Below are 19,584 nucleotides of genomic sequence, written 5' to 3'. Positions count from 1 at the left end.
TATACAACGCCATTTAGTATATATATAATGTAAAGACAACAGGGGATCCTGAAGACCGTCCAGGGGATCCTGTAGAACGCCCTTTAGTATATACTTGATTAACAAACAATAGGGGATCCTATAGAACGTCTTATAGTAGATAAATAACGTTGAGAAAACAGGTGATCCTTTAGAACGCCTTATATTATAATATGAAAAACAATCAACAGGGGGTCTTATAGAACATCCTATAGTACATATATTATTTTGAAAAACAGAGATTCCTGCAGACCACCCATAGTTTCCTGCAGACCGCCCAAGGGATCATATAGAAAACCCTATAGTATAAACATGAAAACAATCAACAGGGGGTCTTACGAACGTCCTATAGTATATATATAATGTAAAGACAACAGGTATCCCGTAGACTGCCCAAGGGATCCTGTAGAACGCCCTTTAGTATATACATGATTAACAAACAATAGGGGATCCTAAATAACGTCCTATGATATATATATAATGTTGAGAAAACAGGGGCTCCTGCAGACCGCCCAAGGGATCATAAACGCCCTATAATATATACGTAATAAACAAAGAACAGGGAACCTATTAAATTTCCTATCTCAGATGCATATTTTTTTTAACAAAAGGGGATTCTGTAGGCCGCCCAGGGGATCCGGTATAACGCCCTTAGTATATAAATAATAAACAAACAATATAGGGGATCCTATAGAACGTCCTATAGTAGATATAAAATGTAAAGACAACAGGGGATCCTGTAGACCGCCCAGGGGATCCTGTAGAACGTCCTATAGTAGATATATAATGTAAAGACAACAGGGGATCCTGTAGAACGCCCTATAGTATAAACATGAAAAACAATCAACAGGGGGTCTTATAGAACGTCCTTTAGTAGATATATAATGTTCAGACAACAAGGGATCCTGAAGACCGCCCAAAGGATCCTGTAAAACATCCTTTAGTATATATTTGATTAACAAACAATAGAGTATCCTATAGAACGTTCTATAGTTTATATATAATGTTCATACAACAGGGGATCCTATAGACTGCCCAGGTGATCCTGTAGAACGTCCTTTGGTATATACATGATAAACAAACAATATGGGAGATCCTAAAGAACGTTCTATAGTAAAAATATAAGGTTCAGACAACAGGGGATCATGTAGACCGCCCAGAAGATCCTGTAGAACGCCCTAATAGAACATGTAGCTTCATTATAAACAATTAACAGGGGAAACGAAGACCAGCACCCCACCCCACCACCACTACCACCACCCCCTCACACCCCGTAAAGGAAATGTCTCATGTCTAAGAACGTGTAAGCTACATGTTTTTTTTCAATTTGCCTACATCAAAGTACTCTATTAAGCAGATAATAAAAATATTATTAACTCCATAGTATATTCAAAGCCATGGGATCACGTGCATGGGACATTTGCAAGTCTTTACAACATAATTAAGGCACCACTACTGTGTGTCATATATATGTGAAATATCATATATATCTTAAAAGGAATATGTATTTGCTTAATGAGGGCACAATGATATATGCTACTGTAATGCGGAACATTTTCCTATTTAAGACACCATTTCACGTTGAACGTGAAATAATTTCTGTCATGAACGTTGCACAAAAAATAAAGACTTGAAGGTGAACCTTTTGTGACTGAGTCACTGTCCTCTTGTATATATGAACTCTCTGTTTTACTTAACATTCCCTATTTAGTGTGTACACATTTATGATATAAATGATTTACAGCTTTTAAAAAAGTATATAAAGATATTCTGAACTTTTAAAATGCAAATAAAGGAACATCATTGGCCTTGCCGCCTTATCATTTCACGGAAACAAAATTAAATCAATTTGTAGAGAGCCGTGGTGTTTTGGTTAGTGCATCGGACTAATAACACTTAAGGTTCCTGGTTCGATTCCCGTTTGGGATGAAATTTTTCAGGAACTCAATTTTCGGCTCTCCCTCGACACCATTTGCGAGTATGGTCTTGAGGAAACGATGATAGTCCGTCGGAAGGGGACGATAAATGGCTGACCCGTGTTAAGAGAGAGCCATATCTCTTGCACGTTAAAGACACCCTTGTAGATTTCGAAAAAGAGTAGGCTTATGCTTACGCTACAAGGCAGAACTCACAGCCGCAAAGTGGAAAGGGACTAATATAAGTTGCAAAACTTGTTTCCCAATCCACTATAAATAAATATGTTTAAACATAAATCAATTTCGTTCCTGACCATGTTGACGATCCCTGTCTGGTGTTTGATTTTTTTTTTTTTTTTTTGAAAAATACTGAGCACGCAAAATAAGCATTTGAATCACGAAGCACGTATAAAAATTACATAAGAAGAACAAGTTGAACACCTAGCTGTTTTGCACGACTGAACGTGTAATAAAAAAGTAAAAACACGTTGAACGTGAAATAAAAAAACGCGATCACGTTCCACGAAAATAACCCTTTACCACTCTCCATGAAAGTTAATGATTTTGCATCGTTTTTTTTTGAAGATAGTTTTACATGTTAAGAAAATTCTATTTTTAGCATTAGTATTTACCGAATCGTTTTAAAATAGCCTATAAATAGAATATGCATAATTCACGAATCGTGACGTAGGGCGGTCTACGGGATCCCTTCTTCCGCTTACCAACCAAAACCTTAAACTAAAACCAGTTTTTCTGTAACAAATACGCCTTAAAATAAAAAAATAAAAATCAGGACGAACAGGTATCAGGGCGAACGGTCTCAGGGCGAAACGGAACTAGGGCGAACAGTAACTAGGGCGAACCGAAATCAGGGCGGACGGACCCGGATTCATAAATAACAATGGGAAGATGGCCATAATTTTCACCAAACCCATTTTTGCAATAAAGCCTATACTTAGGGTGTGCATTAATCGTACCATAATGAAAATTGCCGACATCTGGGTCGTAAAAATATGCAATATTTGGGTTTGACATTTTGCATTCTTCTTTTTCTACATATCATTTATTTATCTTCTTTACCAAAGAGGTTAGCATTTGATTTGACTCATTACCGAAGAGTAACGTCGTAACATAGACAACCACGTACAAGAATTATTTGACATGAGGCTAATTTTACGGAGGGTTTGTAGAGTTAAGTAACTTAAGACTATGTAAAAAGGATTTTTATAAGTAGACTATTTAATTTTACCAATGAGCAGGTAGATAAAAAAAAATCGATATAATTATTTTGGAAAAAAACATTACGGTATTTACGACAGCCAAGGATTTGTACATATCTAACTATACAAATCCTTGCGACAGCTAAGCATATATATATTAACCTACATGAGCTAAGCAACATTTTCACTATATTGCTGTTTCCGGTAAAATAGCACTTGAAATTCTATAGAAATAGGCTATTTTAAATTGTCGGCTTGCATTAAGACATTTTAATCAGAGCCGGCAAAATAGCCACTGCCTTAAAAAAGGCCATGTCATTAAAACAGATTATGCATGTTTCAGTAGAATAGCTGACAGACGGCTGCGAACTGAGTTAAGTTGACTATACGGATAGACACTGGTGGTCAATATTTTGTCTAATTTCAATGGTTGTGAGTTAGAAACGACCATTTAACTATAAAAAAAAGAAGTTTTTCTGATCCCCTCTGATTTGATGAAACAAAATATTGTTGTCAAGCAGATGACAAAGAAAAATATTCTGAATTCAGATTTTCTCCACACCATAGAGTGGAAAATAAAAAAAAAATATGTGTAGTGTCGAGAAACTAAAACAAATATTTCTGACTCAGATAAAAATAATAGTATCTGACCCCCCTCCCCACACTTTTGAAGTTAAATGTTTGTTCAACTTATGAATTATCTTTTATCTATTGGTTTGTCTAAGTGGTAAAAATACGGCATTGTATAAAAAGAAAGGAAAATGTTGAATTAAAAAATAAAGATGTCTCTTTTTAAATACCATTGCATGATTTCAATATAAAGCTAACATAAAAACTTAAAATAGAATTACTATTCTCTTTTGATTCTTTATCATTTTAACTTTATCTACTGAGGCAAGTTTTCCTGTGACCTTTTTCATGCTACGTTTTTTGGGGATTTTTTCTGTGAATTTTCATAAACTAGATATGCATGATCTCTTTCTTATATGGTCATGCTATTACGACGGAATCGGGACCGTCAATAAAGCATTACAAAAAGCCTCAAAGAGTAAGGAAGTGTGTTGAATATAATGATTGTATAAATTGATACCCACAAGGTGACAGATAATGCGTGTTTTAGATTGAAACTAGTTGATTCTAAATTTTGTCAAATATTGTGACTGATGCACGACTTCTTTGTTGTAGAGTTGGTCGGCTTGGTTTTATCAAGTATAACACGAACTGCACTTTGGTAGCTGTATTGATTAAAAGTATAAAGTTCTCAACCATTTTGATGTTTTTCATTTGTTGCTTCTGCAAGAGACCCCAGACAATATAATTTTGCCACCACCCTTCATTCTCTTTTATCCGATAGCCAATGTTACAAAATTGTCTATTTGGATATTGAAGAGTTTACATGATTTGTTTTTAAAAAATCAACAATTCACGTAATGTTTTAAAATAAAATAGTATTCAACATGTCACTTTTGAAGACAATTTATTACAAGATTTTGAGTTTTTGAATTTTAATATTAGTTTAATTTTGTATCCATGGACATCTATGACCTGGGTGATAATATATTGGTGGTATAAAAGTCCCAGCTTTAGCCAAAATAGATTAGTTTGTCCTGAAACAAAAATATAGATTTAATGACGTTTTATTAACACTGATTCCATTAGAATTTGGATGTGCACTGATTGATATTTTGGTCTTAGAACCATAGAACTCTTTTTGTCAGAAAACACTGTCAACCATCCAAACACAATCCACACTGATCTGTGCCCACACTTGTTTAGTCTTCGAAATATGTATGTTATTGGATGTTATCTTAATATCCAAGAAAAAAAGAACAAAAGAACATATTCAAACACAAAACGTTTTACATAGATCTACACTGTCGATACCACTACTAGTGGACAATAATTTCCAGTCAAGGTTTCGGCATTAGTCATGTTAGTTAGTCATTTTGTTTATCCTTTTATTGGTTTAACTTAATTTGTACTTCTTCGAGAATGTGACTCATACTAGAACGACATGAAGTTTTAATATATGTACTATCAACTACACATTTAATATATGTACTATCAACTACACACAATTATTTTGTTGGCGTCTTTGTCAGATTTAATACTATCAGTTATATCAACTTTTTTTGTTGGCGTCTCATTTTAGATTTTTTTTATGTTTGTTTAATTAATTGTTGTCAGTTGTGTTGTTTGCCTGTGGTGAATGTTTATACAGTGTTGATTTATTGTTGTCAGTTGTGTTGTTTGTCTGTGGTGAATGTTTACACAGTGTTGATTTATTGTTGTCAGTTGTGTTGTTTATCTGTGGTGAATGTTTACACAGTGTTGATTTATTGTTGTCAGTAGTGTTGTTTGTCTGTGGTGAATGTTTACACAGTGATGATTTATTGATGACAGTAGTGTTGTTTGTCTGTGGTGAATGTTTACACAGTGATGATTTATTGATGACAGTTGTGTTGTTTGTCTGTGGTGAATGTTTACACAGTGTTTATTTATTGTTGTCAGTTGTGTTGTTTGTCTGTGGTGAATGTTTACACAGTGTTGATTTATTGTTTTTAGTTGTGTTGTTTGTCTGTGGTGAATGTTTACACAGTGTTGATTTATTGTTTTTAGTTGTGTTGTTTGTCTGTGGTGAACGTTTACACAGTGTTGATTTATTGTTGTCAGTTGTGTTGTTTGTCTGTGGTGAATGTTTACACAGTGTTGATTTATTGTTGTCAGTTGTGCTATTTGTCTGTGGTGAATGTTTACGCAGTGTTTGATGCTGGATCCCAATTATTGTCATGTTAACCAATTATGTCTGTTTTAGTTACTCATAAAAAAAGAAGATGTGGTATGATTGCCAATGAAACAACTGTCCACAAGAGACCAAACTGACACGTAAATATAACCGAACTATTAACAACTGTAATACGAGTTGCCAGCCAAGAGGTTGGTTTATCTAGCTATAAAACCAGATTTTACCCACTGTTTGTTAACGAAAATCAGAAATAAAATAGTTGTTTTCCAAATCGTTCCAATGGTGATAAATACTAACGTTTGATGTCGTCAGGTTTTATGGGCTTCACCATTTTTAATTTAATTGGAGTTCGGTAATTTTTTACTAATATGTTTTTGACGATACATTTTTGGGTTGAATTCTCGAGTGGGTCGTGACGTATTAGCCCGATTTATTGAATTCTGGGAAAAAATAAAATCTGTTTAACTCTTATAGCTTATCGACAATATACGTAATTAAAAGCGCACAGCTGACGAATGGTCGAAGTTATTAACCACAATATAAGAATGAACGAACATGAATATGCATATACCGTTTTGTATTGATTGAATTAAACTCCTATAAAATTATCTCTAGTAAATGTTTTTGAATAAATTTAATTAATTATTGTTGAGATTTTTTTCATAAAATATTTATTGAACATTTTTACTGATATTGAACTGAAAATATTTCAGTTCTATTTACCGTTATTGTTTTGATAATCATTTCAATGCAACTAATGTGTGAGCAGAGTGTTTATATTATTTTGTATAGGTCACTGTATATTCTCGGCTTGAGGTCAATTCGTTTACCTTGTAGCTATTTAGCCGCAGGTGTGAGTTCAAGCGTACACAGGTATAAATGTTGTTATTTGGAAAGGATATACAGAAAGGATTAGAAAGAGTATGATGTCACGATGTTAATACAATAATGAAACTAATTGTTGTTTATTGTTATTTCATTTCCTTAGTCAAGAATTCATCATAGAGACAATTTGGACCAATGAGATCTGCACCTTCTAAATCAAAACATTTGATTAAAGTTGGGAGTTAATTATCTAAAATTCAATTGAATTTAACAACTACTACAATATATTTTAGAATTTTAATTATGTACAACTGAACGGCAGGCTAAGACCATTCTCAATTTTTTGTGACAGTATTCTCAAGAAAGTGAGGACTGAAAAATCTATTCAGTTTTAATTATTCATTGATTAAGTTCCCAGTTACAACTCTCATCACAGGGATCATGTACTTATAAAATCAAATATGATTGATATAAGCTGTGTGAAGTTTGTTTCCAGATCCCACATTTTGATATATCTGTAAAATTCATGAATAGATAGCTTTTAAACTACATAAAGCAATATTTAAAAAAATTTAAAAAAAAAATGACCACTACAATAATTATGTTGGTTTTTTTTAATTGATGACTTATCATATATATACTTAATGTGACATTTTTAGTGTTCATGTACATTAAAGGGAAATTCCGCGATTTTTTACTTATCATCTAATTATGTTCATCTTAACATAAAAAACACATTTGCAAAGTTTTAAATTTATATTCCTTCTAATAACGGAGAAAATCAAGTATTTGTAACTTTTTTTGTTGAATTCTCGAGTGGGTCGTGACGTATTAGCCCGATTTATTGAATTCTGGGAAAAAATAAAATCTGTTTAACTCTTATAGCTTATCGACAATATACGTAATTAAAAGCGCACAGCTGACGAATGGTCGTAGTTATTAACCACAATATAATAATGAACGAAAATGAATATGCATATACCGTTTTGTATTCATTGAATTAAACTCCTATAAAATTATATGTCTCTGTCTCTAGTGAATGTTTTTGAATAAATTTAATTAATTATTGTTGAGATTTTATTCATAAAATATTTATTGAACATTTTTACTATTTACTTGTCTATTTACCGTTATTGTTTTGATAATCATTACAATGCAACTAATGTGTGAGCAGAGTGTGTATATTATTTTGTAAAGGTCACTGTATATTTCTCGGCTTGAGGTCAATTCGTTTACCTTGTAGCTATTTAGCCGCAGGTGTGAGTTCAAGCGTACACAGGTATAAATGTTGTTATTTGGAAAGGATATACAGAAAGGATTAGAAAGAGTATGATGTCACGATGTTAATACACTAAGATGTAATACACGATGAGAATAAAGATTCAATAATTAAATTGTGTAAATTAATTGAAAATAAAATTCAGATTCGTAAATCCGAAAATGTATAAAAATAAAAGGAAACAATTGTTGATTACTTTCTTAGCGGCAATTGGCGTAAAGATTCAAATATGAAGTAAAAAATGGTAGTTTTAATCTTTAATAAAAACTAAATGCAATATTACCCAATTTGATATACCATTGTACATCTGTTTGATATCATTGACTTTACCGGAATTTCTTAACTTGTATTCAAATCTGGCTGTGTTTAAATGCTAATAAAACTATTGCAATTTTAAAGTTTTTAATTGACAAAAAAATACAACATACAACATGCATGATTTTTTTTTAGTTTCTTTTTAACATTTTATTCTTACATAATTAAATTCATTTGACAATCATTTACACGAACTTTTTGTGAAAAGAATATCAATTATCTAAGCTAAGGCATTATTTCTTTTGAGGATTTTTGAGGATTTTTTTTTAAATTCTATGATAATATTTGTGCAATGTTGAACATGATAGCCGTCATTAATCCAAATAAGTAATACAGTAGTTGTAATAAAAGTTATATTTTAGTCATGCATAACTGATATTGACGAATTTATAATAGTTCGTCCATACATCGTTGTTCTTGAAACAATCATTATTAGTATACATGTAAGTTTCCTGACGTATAAGAGCCATTGAGGATGAGCTCCAGAGAAATCAGACTAGTGGCGTTTCGTTCGTTTGTTTGTTGGGAAAGGAGAGGAAATGCAACCGCTTGTACAGATAAACGACAGAATTACCATACAAGCATTTATAGTCAACACAATCAGAAAGAGTTCCCATCGTTAGACGGGGAATATGAAGGCTTCCAAGAATGAACAAGTGACATGTCTAACTCTGAACAGTTAGAAAACAAACTATCGACATCGACCGCTTGTTCTTAATATTTGAAACAGTATGCATATATATACGTATACGTTTATGATATATATAGTGATGAGTTCTTGCGTCTGACAAAAACTAAATTCCTTCATGGTTATATCTTGCCATACGTTTATATTGGTTTGTAAGGTGATTACTCACAATCGTTATTTGAAAATCCTGTTTGTGAGATGTAGATTCATTTCAATACAGAAATTTCGTCTATATATTTCACAAGTGTATAACACGGAGAAGCTCTGAAGGTCCATGACTCCCATTTTGTTAGTGTGTGAACCATCGATGTTTACAGCAATATCACAAAATAAGATGATGATGGTAGAAAGAACTATGGGCGTCATGTGGCAAATATTACATGCATATCGGACAATGAGTTGTCAATCTGTATGAAAAGATTTCCAATACAACCATATTATTGAGAAGGAATGTTTACATGCTATACTCTCGTACTAGTATTACAGGGTTCTTGTGGCGTTCACCTTAGACACACATATTTTTAACGATGTTTAAAAAAAAGACAGAACCGATTTAATGTCATATTTCCCTATTCTTTAAATATAACTAAAAGTTTTTTATCTGACAAGAATACCCCTATTTAGCGAACAAGTAATTTATTCTTTTTTCTGTTATTGAATACCAAGAAAGAAAATAAATCCCGAAATTAATTTGAAACTTTGATACTCAAAAGTTTCCCAGCAAAATATTCACATTCCCTGGGGATAATTAGTGTTCGTCCAGTGGCATATATAACAATTGTGATGACGAATTACTTCCTTTGTTCGAGAATAATCTTATTGAAATATAAATCTGTGATTTTACTAGGTCCACAGCTTCAATGAACCAAAGCAAAAGTTATACATCGACCTGTATTTAAATCAAATTGGTTCTCTTCTTCTTCTGGTATACAATAGTCTATTGACATTCGATGATTACATACTGTTGGCATACGTGGACTAGTCTATTTACAACACTTTTACCCCTATTTATTCAAAATATATGTTTTTTTCTTATGTTCAATCAAGGACGTATATTGTTAGTTATACGTCCTTGGTTCAATGTATACATGTATATATTTTAAATTGCGCTATAGTTCCGTAACTTTCTATCCAGTCGTATAAACGAATCGTCGGCAAGTGCGTACATTTTTTTAAATCAATATTTCTGGTCTGTTCCAATCTGTCCTTCACTATTGACAATGACTATATATTACATTTTCCCAAATTCACCCTTGGAAAAAATATTTAAATAGATTTTAATTTCATCAAATCTTATTTTTTGGGTATTATTTATATGTTTATGAATTATATTCTTTACACCAGAAATGTTATTTATAAACAAGCGTATGAGTTTAGTAATGACAAGTAAGACAGAGTTGTATATTATTCATCTGATAGTTCAAAATGGAAAGTCATAAGTTATAAGTTATCAGCCGTGTACACTGATCAATACCTGCAGAAGTGAAACGATGCATGAACTTGCAAGCCCGACAGGAAATCGCTTGAATACCTGGACGTGTCACCTCACACCCCCCACAAGGTGTCTTCCTCCTATTCCCACTTTTTAAAAATACTATTCCTTCTATTCCCACTTGCATATAACAATAGATGTTTTGATAAATAATTTGTTTTTATAACAATCAGGGTTAATTAAAATTTCACTTAAGATTTACCTGTATTTTTTTTTAAAGCATAACATATTTGGTACACTGTTTAGGTATAATACCTTGTTTATTTGTAATATGTTTCTTTTTTCAACAAATAAATACTTTAAAATAGAGAAAAACAATGATAAATAGGTTGGAGTTAGTTTTGTTTTTAAACTTTTGAATTTGTACTTAAAAATAAAGAAAAATTATACAGTATAATCCTTTGTTTGCACAAGTTTTCATTCTATTCCCACATGAAATTTTACCTTTTCTTACCAGATTTATAAAAAGTGGGAATAGAGGGAATGAACCCCTCACAATACCTTTGGAAGTAATACCTTTAGCCATGCTGGTGATCAGATGAGGGAAGATCAAAATATATTTGTTTATTACTTTTGAAAGAATTATGAACAAATTAGATTTTCGAAAACAATTTTCACGGAACACTTATTTATGATTTCAACTTTGACTTTTCACCTAATTCCAATATCAACAGTTTAAAAACAACAGACCATGGTAATTTAAAAAAAGTAAGAATATTTTTCGTATCAAGTTAGTGATTCGGATAAAACAACCGTACGATTGACAAGATATCGACACGCAATTACGACTACATCGGTTACTGTAGTTTTGTTTCTTTGTGGTTTATAGACATATCGTTTTTATTAATCGGGAAAGAAGACAAAATGGCGGATCGCAGAGAATTGATACTCTAAATTTAAAATCGATGGTGATCGCTTATCTAGAGGAATAAAACTTTAATATCTATGAATTTGAGCATTTTTATACAGAATGAACATAATATCAATTTTTGATTTTTTTGCGAAGTTTCCCTTTAATTCTCAGTGGTAAAATAAAAATCGTTAATAACATTGTCACGGTTAAGCATGGCCACAACTCCCAGAGCCGAAGCTGACTCTAGATGCTATTTAGTTCCTTTTCTTTAATCTATATATATATATTCAGAAATGTGTGTCAATAATTTGTGTTTAATCATTTACAAATATCATTAACCAAACTTTTGAACCTTTAATATTTCAATAAATACATAATAGCAAGCTGTCTGAGGACTGACTTCTCCGATGCAGCAGAGCAAGTTACGTCATATTTGGGGGAAAGTCCCTTATTGTTGTAAAGATAGTAAATAGTACGGAAACAAATCACATAAGTAATTAAGCGCTATAATCTCCCTATAATGTCTATGATAGGTCTACAATATAAAATAAATATACTGACTTTAGTAATCCTACGTGTACATTATATCTACTATGGTAAGCCTATGATATATACTAGTAGCTTGCTGTTTGGTGTTGAAGACCGTACTTTGACCTATAATGGTTTACTTTAATTTACAAATTGTGACTTAGATGGAGAGTTGGCATGCACTCATACCACATCTTCTTATATCTATGACGAATTTGGTTGCACATTCAAAATATCAACAATCTATATTTCAATTTCTATACAGACTGTCTGACTGTAAAAAAAAAAAGCATGAGTTCCTGACTCGTTATCCATCCTGACTTTTTATATAACTGAGCATGACATATAATGCATTGTCCTTAGTCTTGTGTCCCAGTTTTTGAATATTTTTTCTTAATTTAAAACTTAGGAGAAAAGAGGGAAAGGCGTTACTATATATCCTATTCCACTGTCTTTGAAGCTCTTTTGTAGGATACTTAATTTTTTAAGTACTGATATTCAAATTTACTGATACAACACTATTTTAAATAGGCCGGTATTAATTACTACCAGCAGCAGACTTATGACCACTTGATAGATAAATATCCAAACTTTATTCTGGCAATATAATGTATGTCTTGTACCACTTAAAAAATTCCAAAACATGACGTAGAAGTTTTATTATATAATTTCCGTAGTATATCTCCCAATTAGTCAAAGGCGTAAATTATAGCTTAATGAAAAATATTTTTGGATGACCATTGCGGAGTATTACTTCCCAGGTTAAAATAATTGAATCATCGCATATGTATAATCCATTCAGGATCTATGACACACGAAATATTCTCTAAAACGATTGGTTGTTTACAAAAGTGAGCACTACAACAAGCACCCGAGGGAATTAATTCATGTATGATCTATCAATTTTACGTATGCAAGCTTCCTGTTGTGCGGCTTTCGGGTAGTAAATAAACATAAATACGTCGAAACATCTACGTATTGCAAGTATATTTAAAATAGAGACGAATTCAAACAACACGCAAAAAATTAAGACTGCACAGTAAACTTTAATAGAAACTTTCGGTGGAGAACGACAAGGATATCCACTTTCAATTAACTTTTAAAATAAGATCTTTAAGTTAAGAAACAATGCGAACAACAACGATTTTTCTACTGTGTATTATTGGATGTGCAGTTGTACATGGACAGTTTCCTGGAGGGGGTCAGAATTTTGGTCAGCAAGGAGGAGGGCCTAACTTCGGTCCAGGTGGTCCACAAGGTGGTGGACCAAATTTTGGTGCCGGACCTCAAGGAGGTCCAAACTTCGGAGGTCCACAGGGACAGGGATTTGGTCCTGGAGGCCCTCAGGGCGGAGGTATTCCGGGACAAGGTGGCTTTGGTCCACAGGGCGGAGCAGGAATTCCAGGTCAAGGCGGCTTTCCTCAAGGAAACGCTGGAATTGGTCAAGCTGGACAAACACGTATGCTATTTACTTGGAATTTTATTAAATCATTTTGTCTTTTAAGCAATCGCAATGCCGGAAAATAAAAACTGTAGTTGTTTTTTAGTTGGAAAAACTTATCTTAACAATCATAATGTTTCCAGGAATGACAGCAGTGAAAATGTTTATATCTTTTAAAATTGATAGATTTAAGTAAATGTTCACTGTAATATAATATTGACCAAATGTTTGACTTTAATTTGTCATTTAGTGCTTCAGTTTAAACATTCATTACTTTTTTATTTTTCTATTTTTTTAGAACAAGGACTTCCACCACCCCCGCAATCAAATAGTGTTTGGACATATGCAACGTGCTATTTGAATGAAACCGGATCAAACGTGAGAGGTCGTGTAGATATGAGACAAGCTGTAAGTCATTTTACAAAATATAGTCTAGCTCCATTCGTTTGTTTACAAATTATCTCAATAATTATGGCTTTCACATATTCGACTTTGTTGTTCCTGGTGAAGGCAAATCCAGAAAGCGTTTCGGACGAATACAATTCAATAAAGATTTTTCGTTTTTTATGTGCGTCGTTTTAATATCTAAAGTTACTTTTTGTATATTACATCTCTCCTCATTCCATGTTTATTTACTTATTGATATTTTGTATTTGCGCCAGACGCGTGTTTCATGTACAAAAGACTGTCATCAGTGACGCTCGAATAAAAAAAAAGTTAAAAAGGCCAAATAAAGTACACAGTTAATCCACGTCTCTTTTTAAAATAGTGTTAATATATTTTTGTCATGATTAACAATGATTTGAGCGTAATCATTTGATTAGTGCTTTTAAACCAGTTTGATTAATCTTTATTAGCTAAGGGAATATTTTTAGGAATATCATATTTGAATACTTTTCTACAAGATATTCCATAAACACTATCACATAGTCGCATGGGATGTTTCCAAACTTAAGCTTTTATTTTTGAAACAAGTGTTTAATTTATTTAATCATTTTATATATTTGAAATTAGTTGTTAAATAATAAATGTATTCGTTATGAATTTTCATTAAATATTTGCCACTGGACGTTAAGCAACAATCATGTAGTGATGCCAACTTTCAGTAAGTTGAATAAGGTTTTTTTTCTTTGAGATATGTTAAAATTTGTTGTAGAAGTTCAGTATGCTTGCACAATAATCTTTTTTCTTTGCAGACATTCGGTGGTCCAACACAAGCCAGAGTACAAGTTATTGGCTTACCGCCAAGTTTAATGAGTGACACTGAACATGGAATGCATGTACACGAGTATGGTGACATAGGCAGAGGATGCTATGCTGCCGGACCTCATTTTGATGTCAATGGTTTCTCTTTCCATGGATCACCAAATAATGTCAGATCGTAAGTAATATTTATCATTTATTAACTGCGGACCCAAAACTTGAAATTAGGAATAAGGGAGCCATATTTTTCGTAATTGGGGGAAGGGGCTGTTGCTTCAAAGAATTAGGAATAAGGGAGCCATATTTTGACACAAAATTGGTTGTAATTCTTACTTTATTACATTTATTTCTGTCACGGTTAAAGGGTCGCGCGCCGGGTGCGCTGGTGTCTAAATCCGCGCTTGAATCCAATCTTGTGGAAATAATTAGATTCCCTAACATACTGTTATCAATATTAGACTATGCAATACTATTATAGTATTATATATTAAAAGAACATATATATTTTTTTTATAGGAATACATTTCACGAGGGTGATATGGGTAATTTACGACAATCTAATGCTGGTGTAATAGATGCTGAGTTAGTTCTGCCAGCCATGACAATAGACGGAGACAATGGTGTTATAGGACGTGCAGTAGTGGTAAGTGCTTGTAAACAGTTATTTACTAGTTTTGATGAATATATTAAGCATTAAGGACAGTTGGAACATGACAACTTTTTTTGCCCTCCCCTTTTTTCCAAAATCCAGATTTTTTTTCTATTATTTTCAATTATTTTTGCGTTTTTGTTGAATGTTTTATACGACTATAAATATACTGCAAATACTTTGTAAAAATACTTTGTATTAGCTTTTTACTATCAATTCCAAGTTTACTATCCACAGCGTTCACTGACACAGAAAAGCGCGATTTTTTTTAACTGAAAACCAAAAATAACAGGTTTTGGAAAGAAGAGGGGGGAGGCAAAATAAAATGTCCTGTCCCCGAATACATATGGTATTAGTTAATGTTACGAAAGCATTAACTGCCCTTGGTGTGAATTCATGACACTGATATTAAACGAATCACAAATAGCTTAGTATACAAATTTCAATACACCACATTAAAAAAATAATCAAAATTTATTAACACACAAAACAAAAAATACGCCTTAACACATCTATTTTATATAGTTTAACAATTTGATGCTTCTGTTATAGTTACATGAAGGTAGAGATGATTTGGGAAGAGGAGGAACTTCAATGAGTCTTCAAACAGGAAATGCAGGTGCTCCAATAGCTTGTTGTGTTTTATCTCATGCCGATAGTACAAATTGGGATAATCGTTTTATTCAAACCGGAAGACCTACACAATTTTCGAACACTATTCCCACAAACCCTAACCAGTTCGGAGGACTTCAAGGACAACAAGGCGCCGGATTTAATGCGCTAAATCCATTTGGACAAGGTCCTGGACCTAACGGCTTTAATGGTGGTCCTGGCCCTCAAGGTGGTTTTGGTGGACCCGGTGGACCTGGTGGTCCCGGTGGACCTGGTGGACCCGGTGGACCTGGCGGACCCGGTGGACCTCAAGATGGAGGATTTGGTGGTTTCAACTAGACTTTTACTGTCATTGACTTATCAGACGTTCTATAAAATAAGCCATAATTATTTATTTCATTTCTACATTTATCTTTCTCATTGTATCGATCATCGTGTATATGTACATATACAATCTTAAGCTGTCCTTTTTTGTATCATTTCCGGTTGTATTTTAGATTACCAACTACGCTGGCGTAATAGTAAAAAGAAATGACGAGGAAATTATTGATTGTTTTAAAAAGGAGGAAGTGATTGAAAGTTACGAAACAACGTTACTAATCATGTAAACGATATAGTCCCTAAGGCCATGGACACGAACTTAGGAAGGCTGTCATATACTGACATCCTGGTTTAGACGGAGTTATTTTGTACTTGTTTAATAAACAAAAATAAAAATAAAAACATTCCTTTTTATGTGTCGTACCCTAATTCAATTAAAGTTTGCTCGTGTTTTGGTTTGCTTTTAAAGCATGCTTCTGATGCTTTTTTATGGACAGTCCGTCTGTGATTTTGTAAAGCTTTGGTGGATTCAGAACAACCATGATAAAAATTACATTGGTTAAGTCATTAAATTATGCATCAGTGAACTAAAATAAAACTGTCACTTGTACATTGTAATCTATTTTTCTATGCTGAGTATACTTACAAGTACGTAAGTCACGTGCCACTCGTCTGCTATTTAAAGGAAGGTTTGGCTCCATATAAAGTCATTTTTCTTATCACATTCACCAAGGTAAAGTCCTTTCTTTACAGGTCAATCGTACAAATTATTAAAGTGCTTTTGTTAAGACATACCTTAAAAAGGAAAAAAAGTTCAGTTCAAAGTGGCAGCATATCGTTAACATATATACATGTATGTTAGAAAAGTTAAAGCCTTTTGCTGAATGCACCGACCATTCATTTTTGTGTGTGTGTATTAGGGCAAGGGAGCCTGCGATTTTCCCTCGGCACCAAAAACCAAAAAGTTTTATGACTTAATCAACAACGATTTTTTTATAACACAAAAAAATAAATTATTTCACAATTTATATGTGGAAATACACCTTTTCAGTCTCAGCTACCTTATAAATCAAAGTAAATGAATTATAGAAATTATCAATTACATAACTTATTGTTCGCATCAAAAAGTCATGCCACTTTTCCAAGGAAGAATTTCAGGGACGAATCCAGCCATTTTAAGAAAAGGGGTGTCCAACTATATGTCCCCATTCCAATGCATTGATCTCCAAAAAAGGGGATTCCAACCCCCGTACCCCACCCCACCCCACCCCAACCTCCTGGATCCGCCACTGTGAATGGTCGGTTTCTAAATTATTCGAGGAAAAATGGCAAGGCAAGTCTATCACAGTTTAGGGGAGGGACAAAAAATATTTGTTTTACAGTCACTGAGATAAAAGAAGTTTTTAGTGTTACATTTGGTCCATATTATTAAAAAAAAAACCTTGTCGATCTACATTAGTACACTTTAGGCATATGCGTTTCTAGTTTTACAGTTAGATGATACTGCAACAGTGTAGTTGTATTTAGTTGTGCTGCTCTTTCAATTTTGATTTTTTTTGTACAGCAAACGAAAACATGCATTTAGTAAATAGTACCTGTATGATCATATTTATTTTCGTATATGTACAGGATACGTTAAGTCTAGCCACTATCAACGTATATACATTTGTTTAATCTGGGATTAACTTCAGTTGACACATCCAAAAAAAGAATGTCTTACGTAAATTAAAATACTATAATTTGAAATAAAACCCTTCACATATATGTATAGCATATTTTACTTTGAACAGCAGTACAATACTAGCTTAAGCATTAAAGGTAAGCAGTAACTTAATAAGATTTCAACATACTCGTGTACATACTGCACTAATATATAGCTCAATCATGCCAAAAACACTGAGCTGAATAGGAATTATGAAAATGACTGAAGAAGAGAAATATGGTTTCATATTTGGCTTACTTCATTTTTAACGTTTTCGTATTTAGAAAGCTTACAAATTATCATAAATTTTAGCAAACTATATTGGGTACACTGTCAACCCGGCGTTAGTTCCATGTATATATATATTTTGTCTTCCGTTGCTACTAAACAATTATTCTTGAAGCCATTATTTTTTTTATATATATATCTAAAGCAATTAAGGTTTGAATTACAGAATAACCAAAGAAACGAGTTGTATGTATCAGTCGGTCAAAGACCACCTGCAAAAACACTGCATGGTCACTTCTGAGCGTACGTGATGCCGGACACCCGAAAAAAGCGTCAGATAAATGAAGCACAATTTTGCTGCGCTCGTTAATGTTAATTCAAATTTAAAAATTATGCAACAGTTTATTTTAATTCGGTAAGGACCACTAAAACTACGACCACAATACCCGTTCCCTCTAGTGTCAGCCATAATAGTGTTAATATCATATGGGTTAGGTCAAAGAACAGTGAATCGCAGACGGTATGTGTCGGCAAAATCGCGGACACATTCCGTCACAAATATTTTGACAGTTTTTTTTTTTAATTATTATTAACATGGACATATTTGGTAGCAAGAATACTAAAGTCACCAAATTTGGTGTATAAATGTAAAAGAAAGAGAAAATATAACAGCATAAACACGATATATACAAACATAAAAAATTCAATCTCGCAATATATGTATACATGTCATTTCCCCCGCTTAATTGACATTTGTAATTCAGTCTGTTACATCATCATGATACGGACGATTTAATCTGAACTGTTACACAAGCAAAAGGTCATCGCCAAATTTGCCAAGGAAGATAATTTAACCAACTTTAACCACTATCGGCTACGTCCGCCACGTTTTCTTTCTTAAGTTTTTGTCACTGATATTCCGCGGCCAAGTTTTTTTTTTTTTACTCGAATTGCCGCTCTAACAAAAAAATATTAAAAAGTAGTAAAAAGCATAAAAAAGAACCTAGTAATTTCTATAAGCGCTAAAAATATTGAAAGCCCCAAAATAAATAATGTACCAATTTGAACGCAATTATAATGATCATTGTCCCGTTAAATGAGTTCGTAGGTGTGTCGTTTATTGAATTTGTCATTGGACTAAATTTACAATTTGAATAATTTGAATAAAGGAAAGCATTCGTTTTAAAATAGAATAAATAATCTAAAACTTTAGTGAGAAAAATCTGGTACAATAATACAATAATTTAAAGATATAAAAATTTATATTGTTTGTCAATTTGAATTGGGGAAATTTAGTCCCTCAAAGAAAAACATCAGCCAGTGCAGTAGGACTGATAGCTACCACCGTGACATCGCTGAGGACTGACGCGACAATGTTAACAGCTGGAAAATCATTTGTATCATTCCACACATGAATTAATTTGATTTGACATTGAAAATATTATTTTAGGCGACACTGCATGTATCCTGTTTCCCGTTTTTACGGCAAAATGCCTTGGGTGTAGTTTGCTTGCTATAGCTGAACCGTGAAATCCTTATTAGCCGGTA

At 32.9% G+C, this 19,584-nt stretch overlaps 2 protein-coding genes across 2 annotated transcripts in view; one reads left to right on the top strand and one right to left on the bottom strand.

Annotated features, from left to right (window-relative positions):
- Window positions 1–3,019, bottom strand: part of LOC139511636 (histone deacetylase 3-like) — a 31,477-nt gene extending 28,458 nt beyond the window's left edge. The window contains exon 1 of the mRNA XM_071298568.1: window positions 2,912–3,019. Within this exon, the coding sequence (XP_071154669.1) occupies window positions 2,912–2,969 (58 nt within the window). The 5' untranslated portion in view covers window positions 2,970–3,019. The remainder of the gene's footprint in view (window positions 1–2,911) is intronic.
- A 9,799-nt stretch (window positions 3,020–12,818) lies between these two features.
- On the top strand, window positions 12,819–16,513 carry LOC139481789 (uncharacterized). The gene is made up of 5 exons (XM_071265297.1): window positions 12,819–13,339; window positions 13,620–13,729; window positions 14,518–14,702; window positions 15,041–15,167; window positions 15,726–16,513. Exons 1-5 carry the CDS (start codon window positions 13,009–13,011, stop codon window positions 16,122–16,124), a joined length of 1,152 nt encoding a protein of 383 aa, XP_071121398.1. The 5' UTR covers window positions 12,819–13,008; the 3' UTR covers window positions 16,125–16,513.
- The last annotated feature ends 3,071 nt before the right edge of the window (window positions 16,514–19,584 follow it).

Source organism: Mytilus edulis, chromosome 1 (genome assembly GCF_963676685.1).
Source record: "Mytilus edulis chromosome 1, xbMytEdul2.2, whole genome shotgun sequence".
Lineage (NCBI taxonomy): Eukaryota > Metazoa > Mollusca > Bivalvia > Mytilida > Mytilidae > Mytilus > Mytilus edulis.
Note: the sequence above shows the minus strand (reverse complement) of the source record. Positions and strands in the feature narration are given on the sequence as shown.

Coding starts and splice junctions, on each gene's coding strand:
- LOC139481789 (XM_071265297.1), top strand. CDS start 13,009: ATGCGAACAACAACGATTTTTCTACTGTGTATTATTGGATGTGCAGTT. Junction 13,340..13,619: donor TGGTCAAGCTGGACAAACAC/GTATGCTATTTA, acceptor CTATTTTTTTAG/AACAAGGACTTCCACCACCC. Junction 14,703..15,040: donor TCACCAAATAATGTCAGATC/GTAAGTAATATT, acceptor TTTTTTTTATAG/GAATACATTTCACGAGGGTG.